General features: G+C 41.8%; 2 protein-coding genes across 5 annotated transcripts in view; one reads left to right on the forward strand and one right to left on the reverse strand.

The window, feature by feature from the left end:
* Positions 1 to 248: 248 nt before the first annotated feature.
* ENAH (ENAH actin regulator) overlaps positions 249 to 17,174 on the forward strand; it is a 152,896-nt gene continuing 135,970 nt past the window's right edge. Inside the window, exon 1 of one of the 4 annotated variants that reach the window (XM_081186390.1) lies at positions 249 to 275. In XM_081186390.1, coding sequence (XP_081042516.1) covers positions 264 to 275 — 12 coding nt within the window. In that variant the 5' untranslated portion in view covers positions 249 to 263. The other 3 variants (XM_081186392.1, XM_081186393.1, XM_081186388.1) reach the window with 3 other exon arrangements.
* SRP9 (signal recognition particle 9) lies at positions 8,980 to 14,070 on the reverse strand. The gene is made up of 3 exons (XM_081186527.1): positions 13,887 to 14,070; positions 13,154 to 13,222; positions 8,980 to 10,234 (listed from the first exon to the last, which is right to left on the reverse strand). The coding sequence occupies exons 1-3, from the start codon at positions 13,956 to 13,958 to the stop codon at positions 10,115 to 10,117; spliced, it is 261 nt and encodes an 86-aa protein (XP_081042653.1). The 5' UTR covers positions 13,959 to 14,070; the 3' UTR covers positions 8,980 to 10,114.

Raw genomic sequence — 17,174 nt, forward strand, 5'->3', positions numbered from 1 at the left:
CGGCCTTTCTTCCCACAGGCTCCGCCGGCGGCGCTGTAGCCGCCCTCTCGTATCGCCCGTTCGCATTAAGGCCGCGGGGGGGGGGGGCGAGGAACTCGGCCGGCAACAGAGGATTCTGGGAGGTGTAGTTCTTTGGGGGCCTCCATGTAACGGGGGGGGGGTTTGGGTGCTCCACCTGGGCTCTCAAAACCTTCTTCATCCTGCTGCCCGAGAAACGTTATGGCCGGCGGCGGGGGAAGGTAGCTGCTGGGAGCACCGCAGAGATGGAAACCAAGGTCGTAACGCGTGTCGTTCGGCGAAAGTCTTGCGTTGGGTTGTTGGGTTGGACAGCAGCTTCAAGATCCGGAATGGGTTTGTTTTCGCTGCTGCGTGTAACGCGCTTCAAAGGCTCTGAAGGCTTCTTTTCTTTTGGCTTAGGACACGCAACACGACACATCCACCACTGCTCCCCACACCAATTTGAAGCAAGCACCTGACTCCCCCCCCCCCTCAAAATAATCCTGGGAACTGTAGAGTTTGGCAGTTCTGTGAGGACTAAACTGCAGTCCCCAGGATTTCTTTGGGGAAGTCATGTGCTTTAAATGCACTTTAAAGGTGTGCCGTGGGTGTGACCACATAGTGAAGCGATGGGCGCCTTAGGCTGTGTACACATTGGTGTTTACTCTTGAATCTGTAGAGTTGGAAGAGACCACGAGGATTATCTAGTCCAACCCCTGCATTGCAGGAACCTTTCACCCAACATGAGGCTCAAACCCGTGACTCTAAGATTAAGAGTCTCGTGCTCTACTGACTGAGTTATCCCTCTGGATCCCACTGGTTTTTGAGTTCATGTTTGCACATTACCCATGGTGCAGAGCTATCCTGTAGTTTAGTGAGAAATGCTGATGTTGTGTTTTCCCTCAAACCAGCTTCCATTTGAAAGGAAATATTAAGATGCGTTCGCTTTGCAGTAAACTGAGGTGTGCATATTTGAAACTCCATTGTGCATGTGTGCATGACAGCGTATGTGCAGATGACAGTTTCATGTGTAAGAGTCGGGGTTGGGAATTCAGGGGCAAGGAAACCAAAGAGGTAAAGCACATCACTTGAGGACATCCACACACCCCTCTGGTGTGTACCTCAGCATGCAAATGTGACTTGAAACACAGAGGGGAAATTACCTTGATGCATTTTAACCCAATACTGTAATGTGTTCAGAAATTGCTTTGCATAGGATTTTTTTTTCAGCCTGGAGGCCTAATACACTTCCATTTTCTCCCACCTCTATAAGGAAAGTTTGTCCTGTTCTTGCTACATGTTAGATAATAAAGGATAATGGTGATTGGAAGAACATAATGGGGAGGGGAAGATTCAAAGGGCTATTAAAAATGGCATGTATGAAAGGGGATGGAAGAGTGTGAATTAGGTGGCTGTATGAATGTATAAAAGATGAAGTGAGAGGTCAGGTGGAAGAAGTCTGCTTTCTGATAAATCCACTGAGTTACAGGGCCCTCCCTCAACAGAGTTATGCATGTAATTTTTTTAGCATTGGGGCCCAAAGCATCCTCTTAAGCCCACACGAGGGGAAGTGAAAGTAAAGCAGAAACCGACACAGCTCCGAAGCTGGTTTGTGCAGGTCAAATGAAAGAACAGAAAATCCATTGTGCCAATTGTCCACTTTAAATTAGGCCTGTATTGGGTGGTGTTCAGAAATGGCAGACTGAAATGAACGTCCCCTGCAAATATATGGCTACGTACCAGTGTTCAGAGCCTGCTGGGCAAAAGCTCAACCTGGCAGAACATGGTTATTCTAGCATGCATATAAAACCCATTGCTGCTAGTGTTTATACTCATTCCATTCTCTTTAACAGCTAACAGTGGCTTTTTACTGAAAACACATACTGAGCTGTCGAAGAAATCATGTCAAATGAATTCTGGTATGCAGCAAGAAAATAAACATGTAACCTCACTGGGGTTATGAAGTGCAGAGGAGCTCTAGTCTCTCTGTGCAACAGTAGGGTTAAGCATATTTCATAGAGTCCAAGTATTTAATGACCCAAGTTTCCACAGCTTCATTTGTACCAGAACTAATCTTCATATGGTTTGTGTTAAGAGCACATTTTTCTTTGTACCTTTACATCAATTCCACATGAACCTCCCACATAATATAGTGAGAAACTATGGCTGTGTACACATTACCATTTACTCCGACTCCAGTGCACTCCCATGGCTGGTGTTTAAAAAAAACAAGTACACAATCCAAACGTATATTGTAGCATCTTGCAAAATACTGTTTCCCCTCATAGCACTTCTCATCCAATTTGAAAACAAGCTGTGGTTAAGCTGAGGTGTGTAAACTTTAGATCGCTGTTGCACGTGCACAGATGACAGTGCATGCGCAGATGAACAGGAGTTTCGGAGGGTTGCAGACAGGGGGAAACAAACTGGGTAATGTGCAAGGAAACAAATACGGTAGTTATGTGTACAGCTACCTAAGACACCACTTGAAACACAGCAGGAGGGAATGGCCTTGTTACATTTTAAACTGCTAAAGTGTATGTGCCCTATATACATGTTGCTAGCTGCCAGCAGTAAACACAATACCTTTTATTTGTTCGTGCTAAAGGCTTTTTGAAATTACAGCATCATAATTAAATACATTCCATCTATGGGGAGTACATATCCAAACCATCACACACATAAGCAACTTGCATGCTCCTCTAGACACTATGCTTAAGTTAATAATAATAATATACCCCACCCATCTGGCTGGGTTTTCCCAGCCACTCTAATCTAATTACAGTAACCTTTATACTAAATGCTATCAACGGTAAACATGGTGTCATACCAGCAAAATATAGTGGATATGCTTAGGAGCACTCCTTAGTGGGTCTGCCCGATTTTTGCATGATAGTGCATAATTACTTGCCATCTTTTCGTAATGCCAAGCACCTCTCCCTCAACTTCATTGTGATTAGGGATGGTTAGTAAAAAAAGATAAGATGTTGACGTTGATTATGACAAAAATAATAGTAGACCCTTGTTCTTCACCCTGATGTATTACATTTCTTTTTGCAGTGGAATATTTCATATTAAGGTAAGGTAAATATAAACAGTCAAGACACAAGTTTAATACATTAGTGATAAGTACACCTAACACGGTTATTTTGGATATGCATCCCACCCTATCTTTAGCAATGCAACTCAGGTCAGAATCTCTTATTCTGTCACCCGGCAGGAAGCAATGTATTCTTAGAAAACTCACCTTCAAAGTGTGATTTCTCAGCACAGCACAATCTACACAGTAGCAAGCTTGGGGGACCCCAAAGACTTACAGAAGTACAAAAAAATAAAAAAATAAAAATGGGATGAGCCCAAAATAGCAGTGAGGATTGAGCATGTTCAATGGGCACATAATGCTGACTGCTAGAGGAGGGTGGGATGGAATGGTGTATCCTAGAAAGGGGCAGTCAGCTTGCACCCTGAATTGGAACACTCCACATCACATTTTGTTATATGCCTCACTTGTAATAAGCTAGTTTTATAATTCTGGCTCCACTGCAGATCTTAAAGTTGGATAGAGGCAAAGTGCTATTATTATGTAAAGCTATAGAAATATTTTGCAGCCCTTAATAAAATTATTATCCCTTTAAAGTTCAAAGAACTTCTAGTAGCAAATTCCCTGTAATTTATTTATCATAGAATAAAACTGAGCACATTCAGTTATGTGCAGAATTCATAAATCAGTGTCAATGGAGTGTTTTACAAATAAACTGACTTTATCCCCCCACATACCCCAATAAATCCTTTACTTATAATAATAATAATTTATTATTTATACCCCGCCCATCTGGCTGGGCTTCCCCAGCCACTATGGGCGGCTTCCAAAAAAATATTAAAATACTGTGTTACATCAAACATTAAAAGCTTCCCTAAACAGGGCTGCCTTCAAATGTCTTCTAAAGTCTGGTAGTTATTTTTCTAGTTACAGATAGGTAGCCGTGTTGGTCTGCCATAGTCAAAATAAAAAAATTCCTTCCAGTAGCACCTTAAAGACCAACTAAGTTAGTTCTTGGTATGAGCTTTCGTGTGCATGCACACTTCTTCAGATACACGCTTTTTTCTCTTTGACATCTGGTGGGAGGGTGTTCCACAGGGCGGGTGCCACTACCGAGAAGGCCCTCTGCCTGGTTCCCTGTAACTTGGCTTCTCGCAGTGAGGGAAGTACATTGTTTGGAAGTACATTAAAGCTTCTTTTGGTGCACTGCATTTTCTAATGGGACTGCATTAGAATTTGTAAGGCGACTCAGCCAATTCACTCAAAAGTTGTAACTCCATCTTCAAAGTTTAGTACTTAAACCCTGCTATTCCTTGGAAGTAATGCCTTCCCAAACCTTTTTCACTTATACAATTTCTTACACTTGGCCCTTACTAAATGTATCACACTAACACATCACTTACTCAAGAAAATGTATAGATTTCATAAACATGCTGACTGTATTTTAAAAAAACAAAAACTAGGTAAGCATTTATTCATGTACCTATTCCCATTTTTTCCTTAACCTGCAGGCATCATTAGTGTAGAAAATCTAACCTGCTGCTCTCTATTTTCCTAGGGTTCCTTATGTAAGCTTTTCACTACTTTGCTAGAATGACTTCTGCATCCTCATATAAAATTAAAGGCTTAGAATGCTTTTTATAATCTATTTCAATGGAATTTCAATCCATAGTAAGTACATAAGATTAGGCATTCATCTTTGTACACTCCATCCAAGATTTAGTTTAGGTGAGCAAACAAGATTTCACAAACTTCTAGGTATTATTCTATTTCAGTTGTTTTCAAGGGATCCTGTGTATCTTTGTTTGTCTACCTTTAGCTTTTTTTCAGATCTCTCTCACCCACTCTGGTTTTATATTGTTAGATCCTGCATATGGATATTTCTGAAAAATATACAGTTATGTAAGGTCTGGATCTATGAGGGTGGTATCACCTTGTCCCTTGACAGATAAATATTTGATACAGAATTACTGCATATTGTGACAGTACATTGGAATACTTAATTCAGTACAAACACTGAAGACAGGGTTTTTCAACTCTTTCAAAGGCATTTTAAGCATCTAGGAATAAGGCATCTTTTAAAAAACAAAATAAAAATAAATTCACATTATGCCTCATAGGGATCAACTGTCGAATGCTTTATGTTGCCTTTCTTTGCATGCCAACTTGCCTACTCTTCTTGTTCACCTGTGGATGTGCCAGCATGAAAGGTTTTAGGTGTGGTACGAGATACGGTAATTAACACACGTCGTTAGCTAGCTCAGGGCAAAATTTGGTATACAAACATGATCATTCACTGGTGTCAGTTTTCCTTATATGAATTCTTAAAAGTAATTTCTTATCAGGATCAAACTACAGGGGAATCCCCACTTGTAACAGGACGCCTGTGAGTGGGGATTCCTCCATTCTACCTCCACCCCGTTTAGGCGCTGAAAGCAGTGCATGAGTCAGCAGGAGCCTTTGTGATGATCACTTGAGAGTGGGGAGAGGCTGTACTGCAATAAGTACTTTCTCATGATTAGAACACACACACACACACACACACACACATCTCTAGGACCTCTGAACTCTCCTTCCTGCATTCTGTAGAAAAAACATGTTTCCGCTTTTAAAAAACTAATGGAATTTCTTATATTTGTACAATCAATTTCCATGACTATGGTCAAGTCATCTAACAATATAAAAATAACATGTAATAGTATGAGACAGTGCATAAAACAAAACACAGATAAAACGTCAGGGAAGGGGGGGGGGGAGTAATAGGAAAGGCATTGAGGTTATTTCTAGCCTGGCTAGAATGTGGATTTTTAGGAAGAAAATGACGCCCTAGCAGGCAATTTTTAAACTCTTCATTGAGACCTTCATAACCATTGATGGACCAATATCCCAAGGTCTCAGTTTGTATATTCACACCTGCTTTTGATTTTTGGAGGGGATGTTACTGTGGGTGTCAGGAGGCCATTAAGAACACAGCACTAATATAAAGTCTACTGTTCTAAAAAATTCTAAGTGCCTGGTTTTGATATAAGGTATGCTGATGGCGCTGTGGGTAAAAGCCTCAGCGCCTAGGGCTTGCTGATCGAAAGGTCGGCAGTTCAAATCCCCGCGACGGGGTGCGCTCCCGTTGCTCGGTCCCAGCGCCTGCCAACCTGGCAGTTCGAAAGCACCCCTGGGTGCAAGTAGATAAATAGGGACCGCTTACTGGCGGGAAGGTAAACGGCGTTCCGTGTGCTGTGCTGGCTTGCCAGATGCAGCTTTGTCATGCTGGCCACATGACCTGGAAGTGTCTCCGGACAGCGCTGGCCCCCGGCCTCCTAAGTGAGATGGGCGCACAACCCTAGAGTCTGTCAAGACTGGCCCGTATGGGCAGGGGTACCTTTACCTTTATGCTGACTAAGTAAAACCCATTATTACTCCAATATATGCCCTTTGTCCCCCTAATCAAGTAGACCATGCTATCAATACTTTGCATTGTACCATCCCCACAAATATAGATTTAAAAAAAATCAGAGGAAGGAAAAATTAAGCCCAGTTACATATTTCATAAGGTATGCTCTTGATTAGATGTGATAATACTGTATTGATGAACCACTTTTTAACTGCAGCATTACAGCAAGGATGACTCAGATGCTTTTAATAATCATTGCATATAGCACATGGTAGCCTCATACAGAATTGAGAAAAGGAAGTGGAGCCAGTTACCAATTAGGATCCTGAAGAAAGTGAACAGTAGATAACCAGCTAAACAAGTTCACTCTGTTATACGAAATACGCAGTAGCAAGCTGCAATTGTAATTGTGCTAAACACATCCCCTATGTGCCATCATAGCTACACGTTTATAGGATGCTAGTGGCTTTTCAGTGTGAAATATGGTTGCCTAGTCCTCAGCATTCTCTATAGATGAAATCCCAAACACAATTATCTGAAAAACAACCACCACTACACACCATGAAGGTCTGACTAAAAATACATGGGATCAAGTAGAATAAATGAAAATTTAGGGAACAAGAAAAACAAAAGTAGCCATTTTCTAGGAAACACATCCACCTGTATGGTGCTACTAAGATTATATACTTTCAGAGCCTCTAGTATTTTAAGAATAAAAGAGCATTTTAATAAAAAATAAGAGATCAGTCATTTACCATTCATTGTCACTCAAACCTGAGGCTGAGAAGAATCCTTTGCATACACAGTACTTGGCTTTTACAAGCAAATAATTGGCCATGTTCCATCAGGGTAAGTCATAAACCAGTGCATGTTGCTGCTCTCTTGCTTAGTGTGAACAGCAGCAACCAACCATGATTTCCTAACCCAAATAAACCAGAATTAGGAAGCCAAGAACAAACACTGCTCATTCACAGTAAGATATAGAGCACAACCTTCCTCAACAAGGCATTAGGCAAAAGCTGAAATACAACCCTTGACTAGAAAAGGTTTTAACTGTCATTTGAGTCATGTAGAAGTAATCTATCTGCCTATCCAGCTCCTTAGAACCTGTATGTTTGGACTTAACACTAAACTATGGTTTAATGTTTACATGGTCAGGTCAAGATATGGGCTTGGGTCATTCTCCCTCCCCCAGCACAATCACAAGAGACAGTATGATCACAAGAAGCAGTATGCATGTGAATACCAGTCGGTGGTAAACACAGAGAGCTAGTCTGCTGTTCTGCTCAGTTCCTGCTTTTGGGTTTCCCATAGGCATCCGGCTGGCCACTGTGAAAACAGGATGCTAGAATGGATGGCCTGATCCAGCAGGTTCTTTTTGTTATGAGAGCAGAAGGACCAAAAAGCAAAGAGGAGATCAAACTCAAAGCATGATGCCAGTTATTCCCATCTGCTTGCATTTATTTTATTCCATGCTCCAACTTTTCCCTCTTCCTCTCCAACGTTTGCTCAGGCTTCACCCACCTCAGAGAGGAAAGGTAAGAAAATGTAGTCCATAACGTTCTGTGTACACAAGGCAAAGGTATGGCTTGCGCTCACTGTACGAACTGGTGTGCATGTACAGAGAGTAAACGGGCTGCATAGTTCAATTTTTTAATACAGTGGTACCTCTGGTTACATACGCTTCAGGTTACAGACTCCGCTAACCCAGAAATGGTGCTTCAGGTTAAGAACTTTGCTTCAGGATGAGAACAGAAATTGTGCTCCGGCGGCGCAGCAGCAGCAGGAGGCCCCATTAGCTAAAGTGGTGCTTCAGGTTAAGAACGGACCTCCGGAACGAATTAAGTAATTAACCTGTGGTACTACTGTATAAGGGTTTTACACAAGCAAAAAAGAATATAGGGTACTTTAAATGCGGACTGCGGGCGGCGCTGTGGTCTAAACCAGAGCCTAGGGCTTGCTGATCAGGTCGGTGGTTCGAATCCCCGCGACAGGGAGAACTCCCGTTGCTCGGTCCCTGCTCCTGCCAACCTAGCAGTTTGAAAGCACGTCAAAGTGCAAGTAGATAAATAGGTACTGCTCCAGCGGGAAGGTAAACGGCATTTCTGTGCGCTGCTCTGGTTCGCCAGAAGCAGCTTAGTCATGCTGGCCACATGACCTGGAAGCTGTCTGCGGACAAACGCCGGCTCCCTTGGCCAGTAAAGCGAGATGAGTGCCGCAACCCCAGAATCGTCCGCAATTGGACTTAACTGTCAGGGGCCCCTTTACCTTTAAACGCAGACTATGACTAGGTTCACTATGTTGAAGAAATCGGGGAAAACAAGTGCTTTAGTAAGAAGCTTATGGAAGGCAGCTGGCCTTTGAAATGGTTGCAGTATAATAATGAAAAAATATCTGCAACTGAAAAAATAAGCAAACACAAGAATGAACCTCTCTATAGCACACCAACTGTAAAAGGTGAAAATGACTGGAGTTCAATCCCGATGAGAAGCACAGATTTTTATATTAATGCAATATAAATTCTGGAGAAAGGCAACATTAGGAGAGGCAGTGGTACTGGCAAGTATTTTATTTTGCTGATCTCATATCAGCACTTGAAGTGGCATCAGACAAATCACCATGCTGTATGAAGCATACTTGTGTAACCAACACCCCCTTGTAATGGTTTCTACAGCATATGAGGACAATATGAAAAGACTGCTTTCTTGGAAAAGAGGCATCATGAAAACAGTTATGATTTGACACTAAGTACATACATACATACAATTTATGTAGTAGCTAAGCGTTCCCTCTCTCAACTGCTGTATTTAACAATATGTAATACCACTCATACTGTAGCACCAATTTTAGTGTTTGGTGATTATGATACCTTTATAACAACAGAAACATTTAAAGCTTAAAAAGTGAAAGCAATGTGGTAAAGGACATTTTAAAAACTTGTACAGATGTTTTAACTGCAACAAACCACATTGGGCAAATCCAGAATAAGACACTCCAAATAAAGTCCTGAATCTGTTTCTGGGAACACTTGCATGTCATGAGCAGAAGTTTATTCCTTATCAGATTTTAGATAACTACTAAGTAGTCGATATATATTGATGATTTTCAGGCCAGTATCAGTTTTTCAGATCCATAAAATGTTTATACACAGGCTTAGCTGTATTGCCAACTATTTATTTTGGCAATTTTAATCTGTTTTGGAAGATGCTATCGCTAACTCAATATATCCATACATAAAGGCTTATCACACCCCATTTCTACATTAGTAATTCATTGTTCTTCTCACTTTAGCCAACACAGCAACATAAAATTCATTAAGAACAAGCAAAAACTCTATGATAGCATCTTAAAGTCCCCTCAGAGGAGCACACTTGCTTCCTCCCATTTATTTTTAAGCAGAGTGCTGAGATTTACAAAAGAAAACGTACAAATCTACCCTAACATATTTTAACCTTCAGTATTGCCAGCAGAGGATATACTCTTTTGCTCAAATTAAAAAAATAAATAAAGGCTTTCAAATGAAAGCATATAGTCCTCTCACCACTCTGAAGTGGAGCCTGAAAATCCTTACAAAACCCCCCTTACAATCCACTTTATGCCACACTTCTTCTGTCGAAAAATCTGCCCAAATCCAGTGATATTTTCCTCCTGTGAAATATGACTGGAGCATTCATTTTATTTCCAGCTATTCAGTCTGTTTCCATGACAACACTGCGGGATTCTTTGGCCACCATGAGTCGCATTAGTTGACTGTGGAATTTCTCTATCTTCTTTACATCTTGAGCCTGGTCTGTCCTATAGAGCAGACACTGAAAGAAAAAAAGGGTGGGGGAGATAATGATAGCTTTAATTTTGATTTACCCAAGACATCAAGAAGATGCTTTTTAGAGAATGTTGCACCAGAAATAAAAGATATTGTGCTATATCGAACAACATTTGTTTTGAAATTTGTGCCACTGTGTTTTGAGAACACACAACTTTTTCCACAGTCCAATTTTGGTTTACAATGCATGGTACTCTAACGATAAAAAATACCTTTCACTTAAGTTGTTGCAAGGATGGTAATGTCAAACAGTTACTCATCCACACTGTTAGAAACACACTTCTCAAACAGCATATGTAACCCAATGAAGTGCAGATTTACCTAGAAGCCCTACCAAGTTTAATGAGGCTTTCTCACAAGTGTGTAGAGAAGTTGTAGCTTAGGTATTAGATAGCGTATTATAGCTGAAATAGAGCATAAGGACACTTTTTAAAAAGCTGCCCATTAAAATATGCCCTTATTCCTACATTTTCCTACATTCCTAGCCTGTGAAAAGGGCAACTACTTTGATGTTAGGGCCCGGTTTGGCTGGGGAGGGCGGGATATAAATAAAATTAATTATTATTATTATCACAGTGCTTTCAGGGAAGTTAAGAAAGCTGCCTAAGGTTAGCTACCTGAACCATGGCTCCAACCTCAAACACTATTTACTGAGTGGAAGTAAAGATTAAATATAACTGTGTAGAATCTTTCTCCAGAAAACGTACCTTAATTTTCTTATTTACCTGAAGTCTTAGCCTGAGACACATCTGTTTGCCTTCAGATACGGGCCAATGAGCATGCAACATGAGGCATCCCAGACTCATAATGTTGGCAGGAAAAAAATATTTCCATTTCTTCCACGAGAGACTCATTTCACCAAACACTGTATTCTTAATTTCTGACCCGTTTTTTATTAAAAGACAACACTTCTTTTAAAAGCAGGTTAACTATGCAGTGTGATACATCTTTATTCAGATGTAAGTTCTGCAATATTTTGTGGTGTAGCGAACAAATTTATTTAGAAGCAGCTAACAAATTCTGAAAAGCTAACAGTAAAACTGGAACAGAACCAGTTTGTTAAAACTGGACTTGTGAACACAGCAGGTTATGGAAAGTCTTAAAGGTGGACCAGCCATTATTGTTTCTAAAACAATATCCCAGGTCTTGGTTTTATACAGGTGCAAAAAGAGCCAATTTAGCACATGTTTTGCAGGTACAATAAACATCACAATTTCATTTTATTCAACTTTTCTGAAACAAAGCAGATTCTCATTTCTGTTCAGTTGTTCAAAAACGACGACGACAACAACAACAGCAAGAAGCTTGGTGCTGCACTACAATGATAGCTTTCAAAGGAGCGGTGTAACAGTTAGCCTGCTAGCCAGGATAGCAAATACCAAATGATTGGGTCAAACAGAAATAGTCATCACCTTGATTTGTGAGTTTCAGACACATCTGGCTTGCCACTGTTAGAAAGTAAAAGCTGGACTACATGGGACATGCAAAGGATTTTTCATATGCCCTTCAATAAAAAGCTAACGAAGAACTAGAACTGGCCATCCTATGGACTATAACGCCTAATCGTTTTAGCATTCTTTTGAGTAAACTCAAAGAGCTTTACATATAGAATACACAGGAATTAATTTGTTAAATGTACTTTACTGTTAACATACTGTTAACATACTGTTAAAGTCATTTCTAATTATGTGCTGAAGCTTTAGTAGTTTTTTTTTAAAAAAAGTATGTTGTTGAGTCCGAGATTAATATTTCACTAATTCCGAATTTTAAAGTGCAATGCTTTTTTCTGAAAGCTTAATGCCCCACCTAGTGTGGTGTAATGGTTAGAGGGTCAGATGAGGATCTGTGAGATCAGGGTTCAAATCCCCACTCAGCCATGAAGCTCACTAGGTGACCTCGGGCCAATCACTGCCTCTCAGCCTAACCAACCCCACAGCGTTGCTGTGGGGATTAAATGAGTGAGAGAACCATTTACACCATCTTGAGTTCTATGAAGAAAAAGGTGGGATATAAATGTGACTGGGGACATATGATTATTATTATTATTATTTGCAATAAATAAAAATAAATAATCCCATAGCCATACCTATATATGGAAGACTTAAGGAAACGGTTTGAAGGCATTAAAGATGATAAAATAATTTCTCCATTGAGCATTTAGGATAAACTTTGATCTAAAATAGGAGATGCCCCAATAATCTACCAACTTTTTAAATATTAGATGCCAGTGTTGTTCAGGAATTCTAAGAAACACCACCTCCACACACACACAAATGTAGTTCTAAAATCAGCGGTCAAAATCAGTGTAGTGCTGTTTTGAAATGTTCCACAATTGTGATTCAAAATGGCTTCTAATAATATCCAAATATAGATGAAAAATTGCTCCTTGAGCTCAGGTACCATCAAGCCTAATATTGTTATGATAACATAGGAGGCATCCAAATGCATTGTTTGTTGTTCAGTCATTTGGTCGTGTCCGACTCTTCGTGACCCCATGGACCAGAGCACTAAACATCTACTTTCAGTGGAGGAATGTCAAGGGGGCAGAGGCTGCTTAACTCTTCATCTCACCATTTGCCTGTGTAGCAACCTTCCTGATTAGCCCCACCCCCTACATACAATGGATGATGCAAACCAGAAGGAAATAAGCTCAAGATAGGGAGTGAGATTTGCATAGACCAATGGAGGAACTAATAAAGTACCACCTGTGTTGCTGCAAAAACCACCACATGCAGTTTTCAGCTGAATATATTAGAGACTATTCGTCCAAATAATATAGTTTGGGGATCCTTTTTGGCCCAGAGGGCCAGATCTTTATCTCCCCACCCCCACGGGTCAACTTTGGCAGATGCCCCAGACATTTCCCAGCCTGCCCAAATCAATAAATTGCAGGAGCTTTACTTACAACTACATCATCTGTTACTTTAATGCACAGATTACCATCACAGTGCCGATATTTCAGTACCACACGGACCTGAAATGAAAGAAGCAACATCTTATGGGTGAATAAATGGCTGTCATCTTCGCACTCAAAAGCACAGAAGCATAGTTTTTCAGTCCACCTGTGAAAATAGCTCTGCGGGGATTAGTAGTCCTTTCATTCATTTTACTAACCCGTTTGCCCAAACCCATTTACCTTAGGAGTCATTTGATTCCTAAAAGGAACGCACACCAATTAATCACAGGTTTCTCTGTCTGCTCACAATACCTTCCCAAATCTAGACCGGCTTCTCGAACTGGAAGAATGTGACTGGGCAAAGTTCGCATGAATGCTTACAACGCCATCTTATATGGAAACCACTACCCGAGGGATATTTTCGTACAGCCATTTAAATGTTTCTTTCCCCAAAAATCCGGGGTGAGAGCCGTTCTGGTCGTAGAGAAAACCTAGCAAAACAATTTCACAAATGAATTCAAAGAACCTTAAAAAATAAACCACATGAAGACTTTCAGGATCACAACTACGAGCTCTGGACGTTTTAGTCAGACCGGCGCGCCTATGATAGACGTAATTCAAAGCGAGGAGCTATTAGGTATTGCAAGATCCTGGCAGATCTTGTGGGCTAGACATCCGACCAGACACTCCCTCCTGCCCCTTCAGCAAAAGCTTGCGAGCCTCTTCGCTTCCCCCAAATTACCTTCATGGGGTCGGACATGTAGAGTTTCTCGGCCGCGCGGGTGAACTCCTCCCAGGTCTGATAGTGCGGCATGGCTGCTCCACTTCCCTTCGGACCGAGAATGTACAGCTCAGCGGTACAGCTCAGAGCGGGCAGCAAGATGGCTCGCCCAGGCGGGCCGGATTCAAGCAACGGGCATCGCCATTGGCTTGAGGGTGCGCGCACGCACCAATAGCGAGCCGCGTTGTTCAGAAATGGCTTACTCCTCTTTTCCCACCCACCCTCCACCGCCTCTTCCTGCGCCAAAGGGAATTCACGGGATGGAATGCTGCCATAGAGAGGAGCAGAGAGGCTTCCGGAGCTTCGCCTAGCGAGGAGCTGAATTCACAGCGCCCCGCGATGGCCGGTAGGGGGTTCCGCAAGTCTTGCCTCTGAAGCCGTTCAAAGACGGCACTCTTTTTTTGCCAAGGAGGGAGGGCGGCCGTTGGTCTCTGCTCGGACAATTCAGAAGGGGGTGCAAAGGGCGAGTAAGAATCCCGTTTTTCTTACCTTCGCTCAGTATTCCCCCCGCCAAAAAAAATAACCCTGGGAACTGTAGTTCCACCCCAAGCTACAATTCCCAGCACCATTAACAAAAATCCCAAGATTCTTTGGGGAAAACCATGCGCTTTAAATGTGCGGCTTTGGATGTGACGGTAACAAATTAGCAGTGCTGCATCTTACAGAATGGTCTTTCATGTAATGTGGGGCTTGATATAGTATAAACGGGACAGGCAACGAGGCTGGCCCATAGCTGTCAAGTGTCCCTTATTTGAAGGGACAGTCCCTTATTCCAGTGCCATGTCCCGCTGCTGTCCCTTATTGAAGGATGTCCCTTAAATGATGTCCCTTAAATTTCAAAGGAAGCAGCTCCTCTCCCTCCCTCCCTGCTGGCCAGGGAGGAGGAAGGCTCCAACTGTGTTGCTTGGCTGTGTTGCTCACCCAATAAGAAGTCTAAGAACGACTTACCCCCCCGTAGAGCTTGCATGCCTTGTGTGTGGCTAGTTAATGCAAGCTGAGGGGTTTTTTGAATGCTGGACGCCATTTTGTTGCATGTGCTGCTGCAAACTTTGCAGTGCAAAGCCAGGCCGGGGAGCCATCTTAAGTTGAGGCTGCATAGGCCTTGTGGTGCATGTGATTCAGATTCTATTCAGTTGAACCTCTGGTTACAAAGTTGGTTGGACAGTGTTCTCGAAGCTACCCAGCATGAGTTTGACCAGACTGCAGGAGGACAGGAAGACTGGAGTGCCTGGAACAGGTGAGGCTGCTGGTCCCTTATTTTCAAGGCTGCTGGTCCCTTATTTTCAAATCTGTAAGTTGACAGCTATGGGCTGGCCTAGCTTGTGCCATTTCTTGTGATGTGCAGTCAGCCACTCAAGGTTGTTCAACTGCAAGGTAGAGGACATACATCCCCAGTCTAAATCAGTGGGTCCACAACTTCATTGCAGTCATTTTTGCTGTGCAACTTACATGGGAGTAAAAATAAATGTACACAAATGTTCACACAGGCTAGTTTGTTTTTCGAAATACGGTACTTGGCATTCTAAATCTTAGTAGCCTTATTGTTAAAGAGAATCTTGCAGTAGGTTTGGAGAAGTTGTTGGTTGCGCATATGAGAGACAGCAAAACTAGGGGTGGGTAGAGGGAGAAAGCTGGAAAAGGTAGACATTTTGGGAAGAGGGACACACACTCTGAAGTGAAGATGCTTTTATGCTGCTCAGCTTATTAAAACTAGCAAAGAGACAAAAGAATTACTCCGTTGGGTTTTGAAAAAGAAATTGTTTGATTTTTCCCTGGCTAGAAGATTCCTCATTAAGCAAGAACTTACATGACCATCTACAGAGGAGAAACATTTTGTTCTAAAAATGTCTTTTTAAACCGCTGAATTTGAGATGTTCTAGATCCAGCCACATCTATTTCAAAGCAAAGGCTTGAGTCAGAAGAGGCACTGTAGTTTAGCCAATAGCTGAAATGAAAGCTGCTTGCTTCAGCAAGAGGCTGAAGGTGAGACAATTTTTAGAGATCCTAGCTTTCCTAAAGTCAGTAAAAGCTAGCTAAAATTTATTGGAACAGCAGGAAAAATATTCAAGCTTTTCAGATTAAAACAAAATGTGAATGCATAGATGGGCAAATGTTGCTCCATAATTACAAATATAGCAAGCATTATTTGTTGTTTCTGCCCATTCTTAAAAAAAACTTCTATGATTGCCATCATATAACAAGCAAGAATAGCAACCTTCTATTATCTGCCTTAGGGGAGATGTACTTAAAACCCAGAAGTTCCTGATCTGAATTACAATGGAAACTGCTGTTTTAGATTAGCCAAAATGAGCAAGCCTCAGTGGTGTACGGCCAAGTAAACAAGAAGCAAAGCACCCCACAGAATAGCTCAGCAAACCAGAAGTTGAATTCTGCAGAGTAGCAGCTCTGGACTCTCCAGCTAGCAGCAGAATAAGCAAAATAAGAAAGTGCAAGCCATGTGTTTATTGGCCGCAAAATGATGGAATGTGGATCAAAGGGTTGTAGGAATTGTGGGAGAAGGTGTGCTGTTATTGTTTTTTCCAGCATTCTAGAGTTGTTGCTTGTGTTTGGGTGAAGAATGCCACCCAACTGTGCTGCTAATACTAATAGATTGTTAGTGTGGGCCAGTTTTTGTGGTGCTAGGTATTCTGTTAAGACATTATTAAATGATGTGCAATAAAATATACTTTCAGTTTTAAAATATCCAGGTCAAACTATATATTACACAGAAAACAGTGTAATGAAAGCCCATTAAAGAGTAATACTCTTAATTGCTCCCCCCCTCCCGCCAACAGTTCCCTGAACTGATGGAGTTTTATTTGGGCACCAGGTTAGCTGAATCTGGGCTATTACAATGAAAAACACTTAAAATCAATGAAGCAACACACCATCCCAGTAGCAGAAAACTTAAGCAGCACCACTAACCAAACAGCATCATTAGTCCATCAACAGCCTGGGGAAATGGACATTTTTATCAGGTGCCAAATATGTCAAAGAAGACTCGAAGTGGACCACGGTGGAGAGGGTCACATAAATGGGGAGTCAGAGCGGAAAAGGCCGTCTTGCTTGTCATTGTCCTCCGAGTTTCCCTCAAAGGAGGGAGCCAGAGATGAAGATCTAAGGGTAGGTTCATCTCAGGACAGAAGAGGCATTCCTTGCTGCCTGCTCTCTCTTCTATTTCTCAGAGGGCAGGTGGAAATAATGGCCTATGGTTTGAGAGCCCAGCCCTCATTTGAGTTGATGTTCATT

Source organism: Podarcis bocagei (genome assembly GCF_964188305.1).
Source record: "Podarcis bocagei genome assembly, chromosome: 3".
Lineage (NCBI taxonomy): Eukaryota > Metazoa > Chordata > Lepidosauria > Squamata > Lacertidae > Podarcis > Podarcis bocagei.